The sequence below is a fragment of the Trichechus manatus genome, unplaced genomic scaffold, assembly GCF_000243295.1.
Source record: "Trichechus manatus latirostris isolate Lorelei unplaced genomic scaffold, TriManLat1.0 scaffold00095, whole genome shotgun sequence".
Lineage (NCBI taxonomy): Eukaryota > Metazoa > Chordata > Mammalia > Sirenia > Trichechidae > Trichechus > Trichechus manatus.
In genome coordinates, this window is record NW_004444031.1 from 5,476,104 (window position 1) to 5,498,783 (window position 22,680).

At 36.5% G+C, this 22,680-nt stretch overlaps 1 protein-coding gene across 3 annotated transcripts in view; it reads right to left on the bottom strand.

Moving 5' to 3' along the window:
- Positions 1-616: 616 nt before the first annotated feature.
- RGS18 (regulator of G protein signaling 18) overlaps positions 617-22,680 on the bottom strand; it is a 44,559-nt gene continuing 22,495 nt past the window's right edge. For 2 of the 3 annotated variants that reach the window (XM_004382563.2, XM_023737018.1), the window contains 2 exons: positions 5,074-5,240; positions 617-2,057 (listed from right to left, as the gene is read on the bottom strand). In XM_004382563.2, coding sequence (XP_004382620.1) covers positions 1,800-2,057; positions 5,074-5,240 — 425 coding nt within the window. In that variant the 3' untranslated portion in view covers positions 617-1,799. The remainder of the gene's footprint in view (positions 2,058-5,073; positions 5,241-22,680) is intronic. The other variant, XR_002825005.1, reaches the window with a different exon arrangement.

The following is a 22,680-nucleotide window of genomic DNA, read 5'->3' on the forward strand; positions in this document are numbered from 1 at the left end:
ACCTTGGTGGTGCAGTGGTTAAGAGTTCTGCTGGTAACCAAGAGGTAGGCAGTTCGAATCCACCAGCTGCTCTTTGGAAACCCTATAGCGAAGTTCTACTCTGTCCTATAGGGTTGCTATGAGTTGGAAAGGTTGGTGGTTCCAACCTACTAGCTGCTCAGTGGGAGAAAAGACCTAGAGATCTGCTCCCCTAAAGAGTAGCCCCCCCCCAAAAAAAAAAACTATCGAAGTTGAGTCCATTCCGACTCATGGCAACCCTATAGGACAGAGTAGAACTGTCCCAAGGCTGTAATCTTTACCTAAGAAGGTTGCCACATCTTTCTCTCCTGGAGCAGTTGTTGGGATCCAAACGCCGACCCACCTTTTGGTTAGCCATTGAGTGCTTTAATCACTGCACCACCAGATCTCCTACTCTTTAAAGACTATAGCCTAGCAAAGCCTAAGGGGCAGTTCTACTATGTCCTACAGGGTCACTATGAGCCGGAACGGACTCTACGACCCACAACAACAACATCCCAATATCATTCTAAAGCAAGAAAATATGTCCACGTCTAATATGATATCATGAAAGATAATTAATAATTAGTGAATGCATTCGAAATAAACATTAACTATATGAATGGAAAAATTCAAGTGTTTATTGCTATAGATGTTCAAAGTTTTTATATTTTACAGTTCAAATAAAGTGATATTTGCCAAAGTCAAATGTATGGCATCTTTACATACAGACATTTACAAACCATGCAGCACACATCTACAATTAGATATTTACCTAAAAATAGAGATGCATTTATATACATATTAGTACAATTCTTATTTGAATAACATAGTATTAAATGATTCAACAAGATCTGGAAGAACATACCAGTGGAAGAACACTTTTTGAATATGAGCCAGGTGACATATACCTGAATCTGCAGGGTCTCAGACTTTTTGCTTCTTTACATCTTCTCATTTCTAATTTCTGCCTCAACTCTAAAAGTCCAAACTGGAGCCTGATTTCTTCTGGGTTAAACCTCCTTTGGTTTTCACTCAAACCACTGACTGGCCCCGTATTTTAATAGCAAGTGCTCTTAGCAGGTGAGAAGATGCTACATTCAGTTTCAACCTGGAGCTATGTATAATCTGGTCATGTCTCTGAGACCAGCAGAAGTGTGATCCATATAACTGGGTAAGTACATGCTCACTTAGCAATGAACTCAAACACAGATGCCACCCTCATTTATCAACCTGGGCTATGTTTAATGTGGGAGTTCTCTGGAGATGAACGTCTCCTCACCCAAAGTTCCTGTTGATGGTTTATAACTGGTGGTGATAGATTTTTATTCTTGAGCCAAAATAGTAACCAAGGAATGAATGTTCATCCTCTCCCACTGTAAGAACTGGAGCATATTTACATCCTGTATGATTGCTGAGAGTCTTCATCTTTGTGGCAAATGTTGTCTAAAAAATGCATATCTGAATGTTATTTTGTTTACTTATAGAAAAAAATTCAAACTTGAAAATTTTACAAAAGCTTAACCTTTAACTTATAAAACATTATTTCTTTACTGCCTTTTAGTTAAGTTCGTAAGTTTCTCTGATTCTGATTGGAATGAGTTCAAATGGAAAGTTTTACAGAATATATCAGCAGGTACTGTATGTATTATTAGCATAAACATTTATGGTTTACATTTTTAAAGTACTTTTTCATGATGCATTTTATTTGAAAGGATGTACCCATTCGTTAACATAAACTTTATATACCTTAGGGGCCGATTTAAGAGTTTGCCATCAAAATGAGTGAAATTAAGTTTTTTTTATAACCAAATGGAAACGTCTGACTTTACATCTTGGAATTCATTGTAGGTAAGTGAGCGTGATCGTCTTCGAAGATTTGTTGGTCTCTGAGGTCTTCCTTCTATCAAGTCTAAATAGATGTCAGATTTCAGAAAACGTGTGTAACTATCTTGTTCCATAAGCTGATACACTCTGCTTTGTGCAGCATCAAAACTGTGGAGGGTGGGTTGGGTGATGTTCTTTGTAGTGATTTCTTTAGTGTGGAAATCAAGATTAACCTGGATAATAAAAAAAAGTTTAATTATAGTTAATCTACTTAAGTAAACACCTTTGAAAACTCATCAGAACAAGACAGATACAATGTTGAAAGTGGACATTTTGTGTTCGAGTACTTTTTCTTTTATGGCTCTTGTTGTGTGCTGTTGAGTGGATTCCGACTCATAGCGACCATATAGTACAGAATAGAACTGCCCAGTAAGTTTCCAAGGCTGTAATCTTTACCAGAGCAGACCACCAAGTCTTTCTCCCGCAGGGCGGCTAGGGGGTTGGAATCGCTGACCCTTTGGTTAGCAGCCGAGAGTTTAACCATTGCATCACCAGGGCTCCTTTTTATGGGTCTAACCAAAAAAAAACCCAAACCCATTGCCATCGAGTCGATTCTGACTCATAGCGACCCTATAGAACAGAGTAGAACTGCCCCATAGGGTTTCCAAGGAGCGCCTGGTGGATATGAACTGTCAACCTTTTGATTAGCAGCCGTAGCTCTTAACTTCTACGACACCGGGGTTTCCTTCGTGAGTCTAGGGATCAGTAATTTACTCTGGACTGCCATTTGGCCTGATTTGTCTCTCCCCATGTTCACAGTCCCTCTCAGTCTCTTAGAATAATGGAATATTACAACGAAAAGAAGGAGCTCTTGGCTGCTAACCAAAAGCACTTGTTTAAGCATCTGGCTGCTAACCAGAAGGTTGGTAGTTGGATCTCACCCAGTGGCTCATCACAAGAAAGACCTGGAGATCTCCCTCCATAAAAATTACAGCCTAGAAAACCCTATGGGACAATTCCACTCTGTCACAGGGGATTGTTATGAGTTTAAATTGACTCAATGACACCTATCAACAATAATGAAAAACTATCATAGAGATCATCAGGTTCAACTCACTCATTTTAAAAGTGGGAAATTGAACTTCACAGGGGTTAAACCATCTGAGTGGGCTTGGGGAATATTTGGAAATTCAGTGTGAGGCTTTTGTTTTATCTCAGTGCTCTTTTCATTGTGTCATGATGCTTTCCTACAAGCAAATGTGTGTTAAGTTACTAATATTCTTAAAAAGATATAAACTCCTTTAATGCTTTATATCAAACCAAACTGATTTTTGGTCTGATGGTGGTGGGCTTTCAGGTAGGGGACCTTCCTTTTCCCTTGTGAATAGCACTATACAACTACATACCTTATTTACCTGTGCATAACATTTGCCTTGGGAAGACAGAATAACACATTGAAACACAAAACAGACTGAAACACATTGAAATGGAAAATACCCATCATCTGGGGAACAATATCCACATAGACAATGCTACCTCGTAAAACCCAAACCCATTGCTGTTGGTCGATTCTGACCCATAGCAACCCTATAGGACAGAGTAGAACTGCCCCCATAGAGTTTCCAAAAGCACCTGGTGGATTCGAACTGCCAACCTTTTGGTTAGTAGCCATAGCACTTAACCACTTTGCCACCAGGGTTTCCATGCTACCTCATGGGAAGTACTAATTTATAGTCAAACAGAACTCTTAACGGTGACAGGCTGTAAGTTCTACCACCTCAGTAAAGAGCCACTATTTATTGAACTCATAACTCACATTATATAGGGTTGCTATGAGTCAGAATCGACAGGACAGCAACTGGTATTAATTGAACACTATTAAGAGCTTTTAAATACACTGGCATTTTGATAGGCAGATTACTTTTAAGCAACATTTAATTACGTTAAAGATAATATCTTCAGACCTTTTAAGAAATCAGTAAGGATGTCATTTTTATTCACTTACATATTTAGAAGCAAACTTGCCCTAAGTCACAAGCTAGCTAATGGAGACTGTTTTTTTCACTATACCTTGCTTTCTCCCACAACATTAAGTAAAAATATGTTCAGTACAAAAAAGTTTTAGATCAGTAATGACTTTTCCCAGGCCCCAGTTAACATGTGTAATAAGTCTTAACAATCATAAATCATAATAGAAAAATAGAATACTTAATTGATATCCGAGGATAAAAACATACAAACAAAAAAAACCCCGTTGCCATGGAGACAATTCCAACTCATAGTGGGACCCCATAGGACAGAGTAGAACTGCCTCATAGGGTTTCCAAGGAGTGGCTGGTGGATTTAAACTGCTTATCTTTTGGTTACCAGTTGAACTCTTAACCACTGTGCAACCAGGGCTCCTATAGGATAAAAAGCCTGTTGCTGTCGAGTTGATTCTGACTCATAGTGACTCTGTAGTCAAGTAAAATTTGCTGGTATTATAGCCATATTAGCAATTACATCACAAAACTACCATTGAGCTTACAGTTAAAGAAAACCACAGTTTTTTTCACTTGAACAATTGCCAAATTAGATTTACTTTATCTATAACCCATTGTCATTAAGGGGATTTCAACCCTATAGGGCAGAGTAGAACAGGCCACTGGGGTTTCCAAGGCTATAAATCTTTACAGAAGCAGACTACCACATCTTTCTCCGGTGAGGAGCTGGGGGGTGGGTTCAAACCGGCCTACCTTTCAGTTAGCAGCAGAGAGCTTAACCACTGCGCCACCAGAGTTCCTTATCTTATCTATATGTTATGAAATTTTATTAGTCTGTCTCAAGGTAAAGGAATGAAACTTTTGGGGCAAAAAAATTTGGTGTAGGTAGATGAGCATAAATTTAATGATACAAATGTGCTGATTTCTCTTGCCTTCATCAGGTATAGAAAACTCTGTTTCTCTGAGACGTTGCTTGTGCTAAAGTGACTAATCAGGATAAATGAATCATTCTAAATGTTTCAATTAAATTATTCACTCTTACTCTACAATGAAAATAACTCTGAGGAATGGATTCAGTTATACCTTTCCTCCCATGGTAATATCTTACAATACATTCCTGTTTGTATGTAGAAATCTATATAAACAACCATTATTGTTTCAAGCCAATCCTGACCTTTGTGATGGAATGTATGAGATTCCAATTTCATGAAGGCAGATTCTCTAACAAAATTTCCAAGCAGTTGTATATTTTCGTAATTTACTGTACCTCTTGTGGAGCATCAGTCTGTATAAATTTCTCATATATTGCTTTTGCTTTAAGGGTAATTTGTTGAGGTTCCTTGCTTTTCTTGAATTCTTCACAGGCTATCCAAAATTCAATGTTTTCCTCACTGAATTCGGTTTTAAGAAATCTGGTAAAAGCCTCCAGTCCATCTACAAAAAATAAAAATAAAAAAATATAGTTTAACTATGAAATACTAATAATGAGAAAGTTTACTACTTAATATTAAACTGCAAATATTAACAGAATGGCCAATCTCTCCTCTAATCCAGCATAGTAACACAGTTGGCACAGTAGATACATGAGGGACTTCATCTAAATTAGCTGTAATCTTCACAGTTGTAGAAGGTACAAGTATCATCACTGTTGAAATGAGGCCAGTATCCCACTTAGACCTAAGTAAGAGGGACCCCTACTCTAGACCTTGTTCTGGTTCTCTTTAGCTGTACCCCTCCCAAAAGGAGGATATTTCCTCAAAGCCAAAAAGACGTCCTACCTGGAACTCATCACCCCACTTCTAGACCATGCTTCAGGTAGTCAGGGCCCTGGAATTCACTGTCCTAAAGCCCCATGTTCCTAGGGTTTGCATAGTTTTCTTCCTCAAGTACATCCACCAAGGACACACTGCCCACCAGCATGCATACCCTTAGGTCCATGGAGTATAGACAGGCCTTGCATTTGCAGGTGGGATGTCCTCCCAAACAAGCATGGAGGCATCTCACAGTGTGGCACCAAACCATGAGTGCAAAGAGAAAGGGGATAGACCATGCTTATTGTATGGAACTGTGATGGGTTTTAGAATTTTAAATTCAAACCTGAAGTTCCAAGTGGTTTCCAAATATATTTGTCAAAGAGAAAGGTTAGAATATGTATTTTAAGAGTTTGTTAGCTTGAATTATAACTTCTAAGTATTTAGACATATAGTGTAGGTCTTGCATTTTTACTTGTTTCCTGAGCCGCATAGATGTCAGAGGCAGGTATCAAGCCTTATGGAAGACTTCCTGGGTTCAAATCCATGTTCTTCTAGTTACTGTGTGACCTTAAGTGAATTAATTACTTCTCCTTTCTGTGCCTCAGTTTCCCAACGTGTAAAATTAAGATAGCAATGACACCTACATCATAGGGTTATTTAGAGAATTGAGTGTGCGAAAATATGCAAAGTGCTCAGAGTAGTGAGTGGTACAGAATAAGTATTATATATGGTAAGTGTTTTGGTGGTGGTGATGATGATAATTAACAGTTATTTAAGCCTCGGTCAGGTAAAAGTTAACCTGTTGCTGTCAAGTGACCCCATATGTTACAGAGTAGAACTGCTCCACAGATTTTCTTGGCAACTGTAAAGACTGAAGCAAATTACCAGACCTATCTTTCTTGTTGCCACTGAGTAGGTTCAAACTGCCAATCTTTAGATTAGTAGCCAAGAGCAAACATTTGCACCAACCAGAGACCTTCAGGTAAAGGTTACATAGCTAAAAAAAAAGTGGCAAAGTTACAATTCAACCCTAAAATAATCTGACTTCAAAACTACTGTTCTTTTAACTATTTTTGACACTCTACTTTTATTGGCTTATAGGCATTTTTTAAATTAAACTTCTTTATTTTGTGATAATTGTAGATTCATATGCAGTTGTCTGAAATAATACAGAGAGATGCCATGTTCCCTTTATCCAGTTTCCACTAATGGTATCTATAGTACATTATAATTGTTGTTGTTGTTAGGTGCCATTGAGTCGAGGCTGACTTACAGTGACCACTTGTGACAGAGTAGAACTGCCTCATAGGGTTTTCTTGGCTGTAACCTTTACAGAAGCAGATCTCCAGGTATTTCTCCTGCAGAACAGCTGGGTGAGTTCAAACTGCCCACCTTTGAGTTAGCAGTTGAGCATGTAACTGTGCCACCTGGGCTCCTTACATTATGACTAGGATATTGAAATTGATAGTCAAGATACAAAACATTACTGGAGAGGAATAGGGAATTAGGTCTACTCCATCCTCCTGAAAGCAGAAATTCTGATGCTCCACTCTTTATTATAGAAAAATATTTTATGTATTTAATAAATGTAGACAGAGTATATTCTGTCTGCTAATTACTGTGCCAAGCACTGGGCGACAAGGTGTGCGATATAGTCCCTGTCCCCTTGAAGCTCTGAGAGTCTACAAAAAGGTGCAACAAAATAATTTTAATGCCATGAGATATATGTTAGAATATAAACGAAGTGCCTTGTAGAAACACTCAGGTAAGGACAATTTGCTGCCCTCTGATTCCTCAGATTCCTCCAACTAAAGTTCTCAGAGGAAATCACGTTTGAGTCTGCGTTGAGTTTAAATGATTTTCAGCTATCTTTCTGTAGACTTGGGCTCCATTTCTAGTTATGGCTTTTAGTTGTGTCTTACCTGCTCACAGGTAAGTTGTTACACAGAGAAATGCCATGAGTCCTGTCTGGATTTCTCACTTGCCAGCGTTTGGTAATACCACTTCTTACTTGAAATACTCTCTCTCCTCAAGTTTCTAGAAGGCCTTATCTCTTAGGTCAGAGTAACTGATCACTTCTCTGTGCAAACGCCTGTGCTGGCTCATCTTTCCCTCTTCCCCAGTTAATTGTTAACTTCACTGGGGCTCTGTTTTTTACATACTTCTCCTTTTCTTTCTTCTCTCATCTTTCTCTTCTCTTCGTATCCTCCTATCTTCTATTCTTCCATTTTTCCTTAAACTCCTTTCCCCTGTCCCCACTATACTCTGTACATATTGCCAGGACCTTCAAGCAAAATAAGGCATTACAATCTTGGGGAAAAACAAAAACAAAAACCAAACATCTTTCTCTGATTTAAATTCTGATACCATAAAAAATTCTAATTTCATTACAGGAAAAGGTTAAAAAAAATCTCTTAACTTCAAATAATCTTCCTGCTACTAATCCATCTTTTTTCTCCTCACAAATGTAAAATCTTTCAAGTAAGTTTTTTATACTTGATCTCTTAATTTTTTCAAACTCCTCCTATTGGCTTTCGAATCCATTAAAATCTGGTTTCTACTCAATACTCTAAGTTATTTTTGTCAAGATCATTTACTGTTACATTCAGTAAGCATTTTTTTTTCAATCCTTATGATAATTCATTCCTTGGCAACAGCAGGTGTGGTTGAGATTTCTCTGTAATTTTTCTCTTACACCACTTGGTCTCCTCTTACACCTCTGATGATTGCTTCTCTGAATTTTTCTCAGTTTATCTTTCTTCACCCCTCCCTTAAATGTCATTTCCTAGGCAATCACTTCAACACTCAGCTATGGGCAATGTGCTAAAAATTCTCAGAATTCATCTCCAGTCCAGATCTCTTTCCTGAGCTCAGAGCTCATATCATTCAGCATTTGGTAAGATCTCCACTGAACTTCCCATCAAAGTTATCATGTCTCAGCGGAGTTATCATCTTTCTCCAAAATCCTCCCTGCACATGTTTCCCATTCAGTGATACCATTCAGCCAGCCCCTTGAGCCTTCTAGAACCCTGACACTTATCCTCAAAACTCAAAATCAAACCCATTGCCTTGGAGTCGATTCTGACTCAGAGCAACCCTTTAGGACAGAGTAAAACGTCCCCGTAGGGTTTCCAAGGCTATACTCTTCACAGAAGCAGACTGTTACATCTTTCTCCCTCTGAGTGGCTGGTGGGTTCGAACCACTGAACTTTCAGTTAGCAGTTCAACGCTTTACCACTGTGCCACCCGAGCTCCTCAGGGATCCTCAATTTTCCTCTCTCTTCACACTCAATCAATAATCAAACCGTGTCAGTTTTACCTCCGTAATCTATCTTATATCTCTCTATTTATTTTTATGCAATCTGTAATTACTTTTATTCAGATCAGAATAATTTCACATAGATTTTTATAACAACTCCCTAATTGTTGAGTCAGACTCCCAGTTTCCCTAGCCTCTCTCCTGACACTCCCAGTTTATCATCCACACTCCAGTCAGCCATGTCCTTCTATAGTACAAATTTCACTATGTTCACTATGTTTCTTCACTGCTTAAATTTCCTAATAGTGCCCTTCATCTTTTCCCACTATCTTCTTCACACTGTAAACTCCAGTCATAGAGAAGAAGTACTTACACTTTCATGCATGTGACATATCTTCACACCTCTAGCTTTAGGTTTTGTCTGAAACACTTTTCTCTTCCCACTCCAATTTCATCAGTCTAATCTCTATTGTCCATTCAGGTTTAATTTAGAGGTCAACTAATCTGGAAAGACTTCACCAACACCTCAAGACAAACTTGAGTGCCTTTCATATACGGCTTCCTGTTAAATTGGGTGACACTTAACATTTTGTGCTATAATTGCCTCTTCACTCTTGTTTCCCATGCTATGCTATGAAATTCATAAGATGAAGATCCTTGTCTAATTTGCCATCAAGTCCTCAATCCCAAGCATGAAGAAATCATTGAATAATTATTGTCTGAGGGAAATCATCAATAAATAATTGAATAGCTCAGCAGCCATCTTGCCGCCATGAGAGAAGTTGTTCAAATGACCCAGATGATCCACTGAGGATAGCAGAAGGGAGAGATGAAAGGAATCTAGGTCTTTTATGATGTAAATGAGCTGCTGAATTAACCAGTTTTGGAACTTCCCACCTCTAGTCTTGCTATTTATGTGAGATCATGAATGTCCTTATTGTTTAAATACTTTCAAATTTTCTGGCACTGAAATTTTCAGCTGTACTGGCAGCTGAAAGCATCCTAACTGACATGTTAAAGATTAAAGTTAACTAGGAAGCAATGCGGACAACCCAAATCTCTCATCCTTTTTCAATGGTTGATACTAATGACTCAGAAACCCCACTTGTATTTTTGTTATGAGATCTCCCAATCTATTACGTTAGTTCTGAACTGTTGAACTCTTGGCTCTCGGAAGTGATTTCAAGGAAAAAGGATCCCTTGGTTAAGTTTAATATTGAAAAAAAAAAAGAGAGAGAGAAAGACACTGGAGAAAGACACAGCTAGTAGAGTGACAATTGCCTAGGGAGTTGCAACTGGAAAGATGGTGAAAAATGACACTTTGGAGAGGTCCTTTGAAACATCAAAGTCCGGTGTGGTGAAAGGGAATGAGAGAAAACAGCTAGAGAGTGTGGTTTTGAGAATCAGGGAACTTTTCTCCCTAGTGGGAAATCCAGCAAATCTCAGAGAGGTGGTTTATGGCAAAGTGGAAGACAAAGGCATGATATGAAGATAGCCAGGTAGAGGGCCCTGAAACCTTGCAGATATAGAGTGCTGGTAGAGAACTTACATAATTATAATAACACACTAAACTGACATAAATGCGGACTTAAATTAAACCCTGTGTAGTGCAACTCCTTATAGGTTACCCAGCAAGCTTTCTTCTTAGGCACATGACCTGGGAGTGTGATCTAGGTTTGGACAATAATAGTTCTTCATTCTCAGGCAACATTAATTGGTCCAGGTGGTGGGCACATGACTGAAGAAAGGGCCAGTCAATATCTTTTCCTGGGAAGTTATATTAGATTCTTGCAAAAACAAGGTGTCATTTTCCAATAGACAAAGAGAAGAAGAGATAAGAAAAAATGACAGGCAGATGAAAAAGAGAGTGGTGGTCCTGAGTTCTGTGTGTCAGACCCTCAGGCCTTGGTTCCTGTAGTACTTGCTTTAATTCTATGAGTTATCCCAGTGTGGCAGATTATATTTTCCAAAGATGTCCACCCATCTATGTTTTAATTACGGTATAACACTGACACCCCTCTCATTGAGTGGTGGGCTCTGTATCTTGTCCTCTTGAACCTGGACAGACATGTGTGAACTCCTCAACCAAAACAGTATGTTGAAGTGATGCTATGTGACTTCAGAGGCTGCCATAAAAATGCCAAGGACTACTACTTTATTCTCTTGGGACATTTGATCTTGGAATTCAGCCACCATGCTGTGAAGAAGCTGAGTACCCACATGAAGAGGCCATGTGTCAGGCCAACAGCCCCAGCTGAGGTCTCAGCCAACAGCCAGCCTCAACCGCCAGGTATGAGACATTTCCTGATGATACCAGCCCGCAGCCATCAAGTCATCCTTAGACTTCGAGACTTACCAACAGAGGCCTCCGGCATCATGGAGCAGAGAAAAGCCATCCCCACTGTGCCCTATTTGAATTACTGACCCACAGAGTTCATGAGCATAATAAAATGATGGTTTTATGCCATTGAGGTTTGTTAAGCAGCTTGGTTAATTGGAATACTAGTGTCTTTTTTTTTATCTGTGTGAACCAATAAATTATCTTTTTTGCTTAAAAAAATAAGTAAATAAATAACCAAATAGATGAGAAAAAAATATAAAAATTCATTTAAAACATAATACAGTTTCAGGACATGTTTTGTGTTTTTAATGAAATATCAAACATATAACATTTACGAGATGAATTGTTAATCAGAGCCAATAAATCATAAAAAAACAAATAAAAATAAAAAGCCAAAACTTTGATTCAAGATAAATATCTTAAGAGCCTATGATATCTCTATTCAAGAGGGAATGGAATTTTGGCTTTTCAACTTCATGTTTGCATTCCACAGTAAAGTAATCCTTATTTTCGATATGCACACAAAAGTATTTGAAAATAATAATATCCCAGAGCTTTAGGAAGCCAATCCCTATTTAACCTGATAGCATTAAATACTTATTTAATGTTCTAATTTCATGCTTGACAAGCATCAATTTTATTATGATTTGACTTCTTCTGTGGGTATACTGAAAGGGAAAGAAATGGTTACCAGTGACAGTTTTACTCCTGAATCTATATGAATAAATTGGAACTTGACCTGATGAGTTATGCCAGTGTGAGTCCTCTTCTGAGAGTTGGGTCCTTCTAGATATGCTAACAACATGAGAGCATCAATTTTGGGAATCTGCAAGGTTGGAGGTTGTGGTCAATGCCAGACTATGTGGCCTCAGATAAGTGGACACACTTTTCTGGAGGAACACTGCTCCCTCTTGGATATGAAGTGTATTGTCCAAGCATAATCTTAATTCTGGGGAGTATTTGTAACTTAGTCAGCTATCTTAGTAAATCAGTTTGTTTACATGATGAACTCCTCGCTAAACAACTCACTCACTTGTTGAAAAAAAAGACATTAATTGTGTGCTATGCTTGAGACACAGTTCAGTACTTGGGATCCAGCAAGTTAAAAAATAGACAAAGTCCTCAATTTGTTGTTTCATTTACTGAAGCCTATCTTAAATAGAGGGATATTTTACTATTAAGCTACATAAAGAAGAGGGTATGACAGAGGAACAGGAGCCAGATATTCCTTCTGGCCATAAATAAGTTTAAAGCTGGACAAAATCTTAAAGCAGCAGTTCTCAAGAAGGGTACAACTGGCCACAGAGACTGGGAATATTGTGAGAAGAAAAACCTCTGAAGTGAGTCCTAGGTCTGCTTGGATCTCAACCAAGGAAGCACTTTCAGGACTGAAGTGCACAGAGACAGAGCCCAAGCAAAGCACAGAATCTCACAGAGTTAAATTTAGCAGAGTAAGTTTGAGGATCATGACCTAGCTTTGTGTGCCAGGGTACTGAAAACAAGGGAAGCATGCCATGGAGGACTGGGGATGAATTACCCGATAAGCAAGATAAGCAAGTGCTTAGGGCATTGATAAAATAGGGGTACCAGTTATCCAAAGCAAAGATCCATAGATGCCAAGAAGACAGGACAAAAGGAAAAGTAAGCACCGCAGTAAAAGGAAACTGGCAGGCACTAAATGAAATTGATACCAGCTCTACTGCATGAGAACGTGTAAGCCAGAAATGAAGTTCATGCACAGTCACGAGGGTGCCTATATGCAAGGTTGTTTAAGCTCTGAGGCCCCTACCACTTCTACACCTTTGTTGACATCTTTCTCCTCCGGTCCTCTCCCGTGTAATTGAAACTCCGTATCTTGGAGGGTCTCTTGGGTGTACCTATTTCTTTCTAATAAACTAGAGGTGAGGGTGGGCTGTCGAGTGTAACTCTGGTTACATTCACCCAATATGCAACTGGATCCAACATGAGTGGTTACTGGACAAATTATATTAATAGATAACAGGTCTTCGATTCATTTGGAGAGAACAATCTTGTACATCCACATCCGCTGATCCAGCAACTCCAGCCAGGAAGGGCAGCAATGCTGTTTGCCGTGATACAAACACAAGGATATGTTCTTGTGTATGTCTTGGTAAACAATCAATAGGAAATCTAGTCTCTATTGACATGCAAAAGCAAGGGAACTCAAATAAATCAATCACTGCAATGAATTCAATCAAGTTACTTTTTAACTGTGTAGCATTTATGTAGAGAGTTATGTCCTAAATTTTGTGAACTATATTTATAACTTTAAATTTAAAATATGTTTGGCATATATGCAGACACAATCTAGCATACATTTAATATAACACTAACCTGGGTAATAATTTAATATAATATTAACATTGCAAAAGTCCAAAACATACTGGAAATGTTAATATTTATTTAACATGAAAAGGTTTAATTTATGTATCATGTGAGTTATACTTTTTATTGTCTGCTGTGTGGGACACAGTGGTTGATGTTACTCTATACATGCTAATAAGCGAGGTATTAGGCACATTAAGTGGATGCAAAATTCAATATTTCTCATGCAAAATATGCTTCTGTTTTGTAGCAATGAGTGTGTTTCTAAATTCATCTTCCAAGAAAGCAACAAAGAGCATTTATCGGAACATTACGTTTATATCTTATCAGAATATTTACATATCTCCATGTAGGAAATTGAACAATTCATTGAGGAAATAAATGAATATTTAGATAATAAAAATTATATAGACATATTTTATTTTCCATTTCCCTTCAGATTGACTTTCTTTTAAGAAATTGATTGATATTGTTATGCTAGCAAAACAAACTTGTTCATCAAGAAGTGGTGCTATTGTTACATCAATTATGTATGTATCTCCAAACATAAGCATTGAACAATTGCACAAAGAAATAAAATGTACATTTTATAAATTTTATATACGATAACAATTATATTTTCCTTTTCATTTCGGACCAGTTGGGTATAACGTCCCATTCAGTTCTCTCTCATCGACCATATAAGAGCCACCAGCAGCACTATAATCATGTGATTAGTGAGGTATCAAAACATGTCTTCAGATTGAGCCTACGCTTGTGTTTGTATCATGCTCTTTGCAATCACTCTCCCCCCTGTTGGGTATCAGCAGTATTCCAATGAACTGTGACAACGCAACACCAAAGGACAGAAAGTGAGCGTGCAAGTTATTAAGTAGTATTTCAAGACGAAAAATACTTGTGGAGATCTGTGAAGACCCACCAACAAACATTGTACGACAAATGAATGAAATTATTTCTGACCACCTTGTAAGTACTATTTCTTTTAATTATCTCAGACCTGAAGAACAAAATCACATGTTCCAAATCAATTTTTTCACTTACTAATTTTCAAATACACATTTTTGTGTTAATGTTCAAATTTGAATATAAATTTTATTTTACAAATTTTATTTGTTTTAATAATTTTATTTCAATTATTCGAATGTATTTGCTGCTGTAGAGTCAAATTTAAAAAGTGACATAATTTTATTTCTAGGTAAAATGAAACAGCAACAACTAAGTGGAGTGCAAAAATGAAAGCTTGCAGAAGATAAAAAGAATTTGTGAAACCCTAAATACAATTCCAAAATTAACTTGCTTTTTTAAAACATAATGAATCAGAAGAGACTTCTTCCCTTGAACACTGGAATTTAATGGATGCAAGTTGTTGTACTAGTACTGCTAGTGCAGAAATTACTGACAGCAATACAAACATAACAAAATTTGTTCCAAAATTCTGCATCCATTCCTTGCTGTAGAAAAAAAAAATTAATAACGGTGTAGAAAGTGAAACTCTTTTGGAATCTGAAATTGTTGCATTGGCAGATCCCATAAATAACAGAAATACTAATCCTGCTTTGTGAAATAACTTTTCTTCTAATGATGTAAATTATTGGATCAAAAGAAGGCCAAGTGATTGTCAACATCACAGTGAACCATTTGAAAATTCATGTTGAAAATTTCTGGATAGTAAACACAGTTCTATAGCCAGAATATATTTCTAGGGTGCAAAGCTAATGGTGTAAATTATAGGGAAGTGCTTATTGTATTCTCCATCAGTCTGCTCTGTATAGTTTTCTTTGCAAACTATTCAGTCCTAAATCATTTAATTCATGATTTGTTACGGATGGATTTAGCAATTGGCGCAACTTGAGTATGACTGATAAACATGAAAACAGTTCAATTCACAGAGATTATATATTGTTATATGTAAAGCAAAGACATGGCTTAACTCATGAACTGAAAACACAAATTAATGAAGAATGTCAGTATTGGAAAGCTTGTTTTGCAAGCTGTTGTTGCTGTCATAACAATCACTGGATGTGGACTATCTTTTCAAGGAAGAAATGAAGGGTTTGGGTCCCCACAAAATGGGAATTTTGGGGGTTAACTTAAACTTATTGCTCAGTTTGATCCACTTTTAGCAGGTCACATCCCAAAATATGGTAACACAAGAAAGGGCAACCCATCATATACGTCTAAAACAATGGGTGAAGAATCGATAAACTTAATAAATGATAAAGTTCGATCAACTATTTTCAGTGAAATAAGTATAGCTTGATATTTCAGTTTGTAGATTCCACTCCTGTTCTTTCTCATATAGATCAGCTAAGTATTGTTTTAAGATACATTATCTTCAACAGATGGAAAATTTGTCAAGTGATTTATCACATTTACTAGCTTAAAAAGTTGTACTAATGAAGAAATTGCAAATCCAGTACCTCAATACTTATATGAAGTTTGCAAAACTGATTTTTCTAAGTGCAGAGGCCAGTTCTATGACAATGCTGCGATATGTCAGGGTGTTATAAAGGCATGCAACAGAAAATTTTGAAACATAATGAATGTGCCATTTTCACACCGTGCACTACACCTGCACTTAATCTTGTAGGATGTAGTGCAGTAGACGGTTTTCCAGAAGCAGTTGATTTTTTCCTACTGTTCAGTTACTCTACACACTTCTTGCCACTTCTACTCAATGATGGGCAGTTCTCAGAATATATTTAGGCAATGATCAAGTATTAACATATCTTTCTTATACCTGTTGGGAAGCATATGCTGTAGCAATAAGTGCAATCCTGGAATCGTACACTCAGATTCTAGATGCTTTAGAAAATATTGCTGAAGACCAGACACAAAAAGGAGATACTAAAAGAGAAGCTGGAAACAATGCCAACAAAATGCAAACACTACAGTATGCATTTATGTTGGTTATGTGGAATAATATATTGTAGCATTTTCACCAGACAAGTCAAGCTCTCTCCAAGAAGTAAATTTAAAGACATGTACCAATCTCTATCAGTCATTAAAGGGTATTTACACACTTTAAGAGAAGATTTTGAAAATTTTGAAAATCACAACAGAACAAATACTGCCAAATATTGATTATCAAGCAACTCACCATCACAAAAGCATTAGAAAGAAACAAGTAATTGATGGAAGTGCTCTAGAAGTATTGAGTGTCAGAGATCAATTTCACATAACCACATACTACACTATCATTGATACACTTAAATCTTGCATGAAAAGAAGGGTGAAAGTGTATGAAGTTTTTTCAAGTAGATTTTTCTTATCTAAATGTGGATGAAGAATGCATGAAAGTATCCAAGAAATTAGTTCAAGTTTATCCCAATGACATAAATACAAATCTTTATAGAGAAATATGACAATTTCATTCATACATGAGAACTAAGTGTATAGTTTCAGTAAAGACAAATTTTACTCATGTAGTATCATTCCATAATAGAAGATAAAATACATCGTTTATTTACCAATGTTGAAATTGCTTTATGCATATTCCTAACTTTAATGATCACAAACTGTACAACAGAACACTCATTTTTGTCCCTAACAAGACTCAAAACCATACATAAAAAAACACAACAATGATTCAAGAAAGCCTCTATTCATTATCCTTATTAAGCATGGAAGTAGATATTGTTAGGTAGCTTAATTGTGATGAAATTGTTGAAGAATTTGTAAGAGCAAATAATAGAAAGAAATGCTTTTAATTATACCATGTTAGAGATGAAAGATCTGTATAAAAATAAAATATAGTAATTTACTGTAATATTTATTTTCTGATCATTAAATTTTCTTTTATGGTATCTTTTCATTTTTTAATTTATAATTATAGCATTTGTTACAAAACTAGCATCAAAATTGAAGCATAAGCCGTTTAAAGCAAAACTGGTGAAAGTCAATTTTTCATTGCGGGAGATTGTTATGGATTGCATTGTGTCCCCCGAAAATGTGTATCAACTTGGCTAGTCCATGATTCCCAGTACTGTGTAATTGTTCACCATTTTGATCAGATGTGATTTTCCTATGTGTTGTAAATCCTACCTCTGTGGGGTTAATGAGGTAGGATTAGCGGCAGTAATGTTAACGAGGCAGGATTCAATCTATAAGATAAGGTTGTGTCTTAAATCAATCTCTTTTGAGACGTAAAAGAGAGAAGCAAGCAGAGAGACTTGGGGACCTCATACCACAAAGAAACAAGAGCCAGGAGAATAGCACGTCCTTTGGATCTGGGGTCCTTGCACTGAGAACCTTCTTGACTGGGGAAGATTGATCACAAAGACCTTCCTCCAGAGCCGACAGAAAGAGAAAGACTTCCCTTGGAGTGGCACCCTGAATTCTAACCTCCTAGACTGTGAGAGAATAAATTTTGTTTGTTGGAGCCATCCACTTGTGGCATTTCTGTTATAGCAGCACTAGATAACTAAGACAGAGATCAACAGAATTTTAAATTGATTGTTGAAACAACTAATTCCACTGACTCATTTTCTCTGTTGTAGAATATTCTTTTTTGTAGAAAATATGGTATATAGTAAAAATCTTAGTACCCCACATCCACTAAAAATCTTATAATCTAGTTCATCTCATTCCGCTAAAATGGCATATGCCACTTTTGCATTCAATTGCTAATATTATGCCAAACCAAACTCATTGCCATTGAGTCAATTCTGACTCATAATGACCCTATAGGAGAGAGTAGAACTGCCCCATAGAGTTTCCGAGGAGCACCTGGTGGATTCTAACTGCCAACCTTTCGGTTAGTAGCCAAACTCTTAACCACTATGTCTTCAGGATTTCTGCTAATATTATAGTCACATTTAAAAACAAGTTGCATCATGGATAGCTAAGACACACACACACAACAGGATATATGAGTTACATACATACACACACACACACACACACATATATATGTGTGCGTATGTGTATATATATATATATATATATAACTCATATATTCCATTCGAATGCATGAGCAAACTCAGGAGGGGGCACCACAGATTATCGGTGCTTAGGTCCCTCATATGCCTTAATCCGGACGCGAGGAGAACCAAGAAGCCTGTATGCAGGTTTCCTTCAGGTCTTTGACAATGGATCCGGTGTATATGGATGAGGAAAGCTTTGTGAGGCCTTGCAGAGAATAGTTGCTTTGGGGATGAGAGGTGAATGGAGATATGAGAGGCTGCACAAGTTTGGGAGACTTTGGAGTTCTGAGTCAGCTATGGTGGAGATACCCAAGAAAGGCCATGGCTTTGGAATAAATACTGTGCTATAGGGTAAAGGCTATTTTCTAGTACTAAGACATACTTGAAAGACTAATCTTAAAGATCAAACTGGACTGAAAGAATCAAGAGAATTCACTAGCAATTTAACTGCCAAAAAAATAATAACATCCTTTAAAGAAGATAATCTAGACCGTCCTAAACAGAAGATAATCTAGACTCCTATAACAAATACTTCCTCCACAGTCATAATAATATAATAAAAATGTATTAGGCATGCAAAGAAATGTCTAATGTAACCCATTATCAATGACCATGAAGTTAGTAAAAACTGACCACAAGATTTTCAAAATGTTGGAATTAGCAAATAAGGACATTAAAACAGCTGTTATGTTTAAGAACATAATGGTGAGAAAAGACAAATTGAGTGAATAGATGAAAAAATCTCAGTAGAGAAATTGAAACTAAAAATTCAACAAATTGAAATTTTAGAACTAAAATGTAAAATATAGGAAACAAAAAAAATTCTTTGGATGAGCATGACAGTAAATAAAAGATTATGAAGAAGGGGGAGGGGAGGCGTATACTAGAAGATAGACAGATGGAAATTATCCAATCTAACAAATGCAGGAAAGGAAGATAAGAGGAACAATATCAATAACAATGACAACAAAAAGATGGAATAAATAGAATATAAACAGTAAGATATTAGACACAAGCCTATCTATATCAATAATGACATCTACATGGACTTAACACTTTCATAAAAGTCAGAGATTGTCAGACTGGATTAAAAATTAAAACCAGACTATATAGTAGCTATGGGAGACATACATTAAATACAAAGAATCAGGAAGACAAAGTGAAAGGATGAAAATGATACACAATGCAGAGGTTAAGCATAAAATACCTGTTTGAGAAATACGATACGGCCTGAAAAAGAGTCTCCAAAGATGGAGTATTTCCATTTCATAATTATAAAGTGGTTAATCATCAGTAGTACATAACAATCCTAAATGTTTATGTATTTAATTTCAGAATTTCAAAATATATGAAACAAACTCAAAGAAGTAAGAAATCATTCACAATTATAGTTGTATATCTTAATTCCATTTCTCATTAATTGATAGAACAAGTAGACAGAATATCAGTCGGAATGTATAAGACTTAAACAACTTTATCAACCAAATTAACCTAATTAAAAATTATAAAACACACCTTTACAAGTGGACATGAAAGATAATCAAGGATAGACCATATGGTGGAATACAAAATAAGTTTAAATACATTTCAAAAGATTGAAATATTATAGAATATGTATGTTCTTTGCCCACAAGGGGAATGAAGTAAAAAGAAATAGCAGTAATAGATTGAGAAAACCCTCCAAATATGTGAAAATAAAACAACATACTTCTAAACACCCATAGGACAAAGAAAGAATCATAAGGGAAATTAGAAAAAGTTTACAATTGAATTATAATGAAAACACAACAACACATCAAAATTTGTAGAATGCAGCTTAAACAATGTTTAGACAGACATTTGTTGTATAAAATGCTATACTAGTAAAAGAAGAAAGCTGTAAAAGTCAAGATCTAAATTTCCATCTTAAAAAGCTTGAAAACCGATAGCAAATTGAACCCTCAGTAAGTAGAAGGAAAAAAAAAATCCTAAAGGCAGGAGTTGAAGTTGTGATAATAGAATACAAACTATAGAGAAAACTAATAAGGCCAAAATTTAATTCTTTAAAAACATTAAGAAAATGGAACCCCTAGTGAGACTGTTTCATATCATGAAGTACACAGAGGTATTAACACGTATCTTACAGATATTATAAAGTTAAAAAGTGAATATTATGAACAACTTTTTGTCAAGAAATATAATTTAAATGAAATAGACAAATCTAAAAAAAAAATACAACCTATCCAAACTGACACTGAAGAAGTGAAAAATCTGAGAGCCTGAATTTAATTAATAAATTTATTTTGCAATAAAATACCCCCTTATGGGGGTGGAAGGAGGGTATATGGAAATTCTTTAGGCCCAGATGGTTCACTGATGAATTCCACAAAACATTAAATATTCTAATCTTACACACTTTCTTCCAGTAAACAGATGAAGAGTGAATATTTTCCATACCATTTTATGATGCTACCTGTTGCCGTCGAGTTGATTCTGACTCATAGTGACCCTCAAGGACAGAGTAGAACTGCCTTATAGGGTTTCGAAGGAGGGCCTGATGAATTTGAACTTCCGACCTTTTGGTTAGCAGCTGTAGCTCTTAACCACTACGCCACCAGGTTTTACGAGGCTAGGATAACTGTAATACCAAAACCTATTTGCAGAGGAAGAAAGACCCTCAATGAGATGGATTGACACAGTGGCTCAACAATGGGCTCAAGCATAGCAATGATTGTGAAGATGGCACAGGACTGAGCAGTGTTTTGTTCTGTTGTACATAGGGCCGCTATGAGTTGGAACCAATTCAATGGCACCTAAGAAAAACAACATTTTCAGTGTGGATTGACTGGAAGGGGATAACTGCTGTCAATAAGCTGTAACCCTGTACAAAGCTGAATTGGCAAAAGTTGTGTGATAGATATACTTACAACAATAACAAACAAACAAAAGAGTAGCTGCTGAGGCTGCTTATGTACAACAAAAAACCTTGGTGGATTTGGTTTGTAGGTTTAGGGTCATGGTTTCATGGGATATGCCAATTAATTGGCCTAATAATGTGTTTAGTGCTTCTGTTCTACCTGGTTCATTGTGTAATGCCTGAGGTCTTAAAAGCTTACAAAAGGCCATCCAAGGCACACTAATTGGTCTTTTATTACCTGGAGTAGCAGAGGAAGAAGGAAATTCAGGAATAGGAAGAGAATATGAAATGTCTGGTTAATTGCCTCCATGAACAACTGCCACCTCTGCCATAAGACCAGAGGAACTGGATGGTATCTGGCTACCATTACCAAACATTCTGATCAAGGATTCTATAAAGTAATCCTAATCAAAAGGGTGGAAATGCAGAACAGAATTTCAAATTCTCATGGACTCCAGACTTTCTGGAGCCATGGAGGCTAGATGAACCCATGAAACTATTGAGATAATCTTTAAACCTTAAATCAAAAAATATCCCCTTAAGTCTTCTTAAAACCAAACAATAGTTTAGCTTAACTAGAAAAAAAAATGTCTGCCTTGAGCATTGTGCTCTTTTAAGAACTATCTATATGGGATCAAATTGGCATCAGTAACTCAAAAGATTAGATAGGAACTTGAGGGGGCAGTGAGTTTATGTTAACAGGGAAGGAACAATCAGAAAAGGAGGGTAAGAATGGTTGCACAACTCAAAGAATGTAATCCATGTCACTGAATTGTACCTGTAGAAATTGTTGAATTGGTGTATGTTTTGCTGTGTATATTCTCAACAACAACAAAATAAATAAAATAAAAAGAAAGATAATTAACATTGGTTTGTAATAACATCTTTATAGTATTTTTAAGTCAATGAAAAACAAACAGCAACTCACCTTAATAAAATCTCTTTAGAGGAAAAAAAAAACTTGGCTTAGAGTAAAATAAAGTCTTAATATTTTTTAAAAGCTCTCTAAGAATAATTTTGTTAATGATTACTTGTTCTGTAGTGATTTGCTATGAGCAGACTGTTAATGTTGTTGTTAGGTGCTGTCGAGTCTGTTCCAACTCATAGCAACACTATGTACAACAGAAAGAAACACCTCCCAGTCCTGTGCCATCCTCACAATCTTTGTTGTGCTTGAGCCCATTGTTGCAGCCACTGTATCAATCCATCTCGTTCAGGGTTTTTCTCTTTTTGACAAGCATGATGTCCTTCTCAAGGGACCGGTCCCTTCTAACTACATGTCCAAAGTATGTGAGACGTAGTCTTGCCATCTTTGCTTTTAAGGAGCATTCTGGTTGTACTTCTTCCAAGACA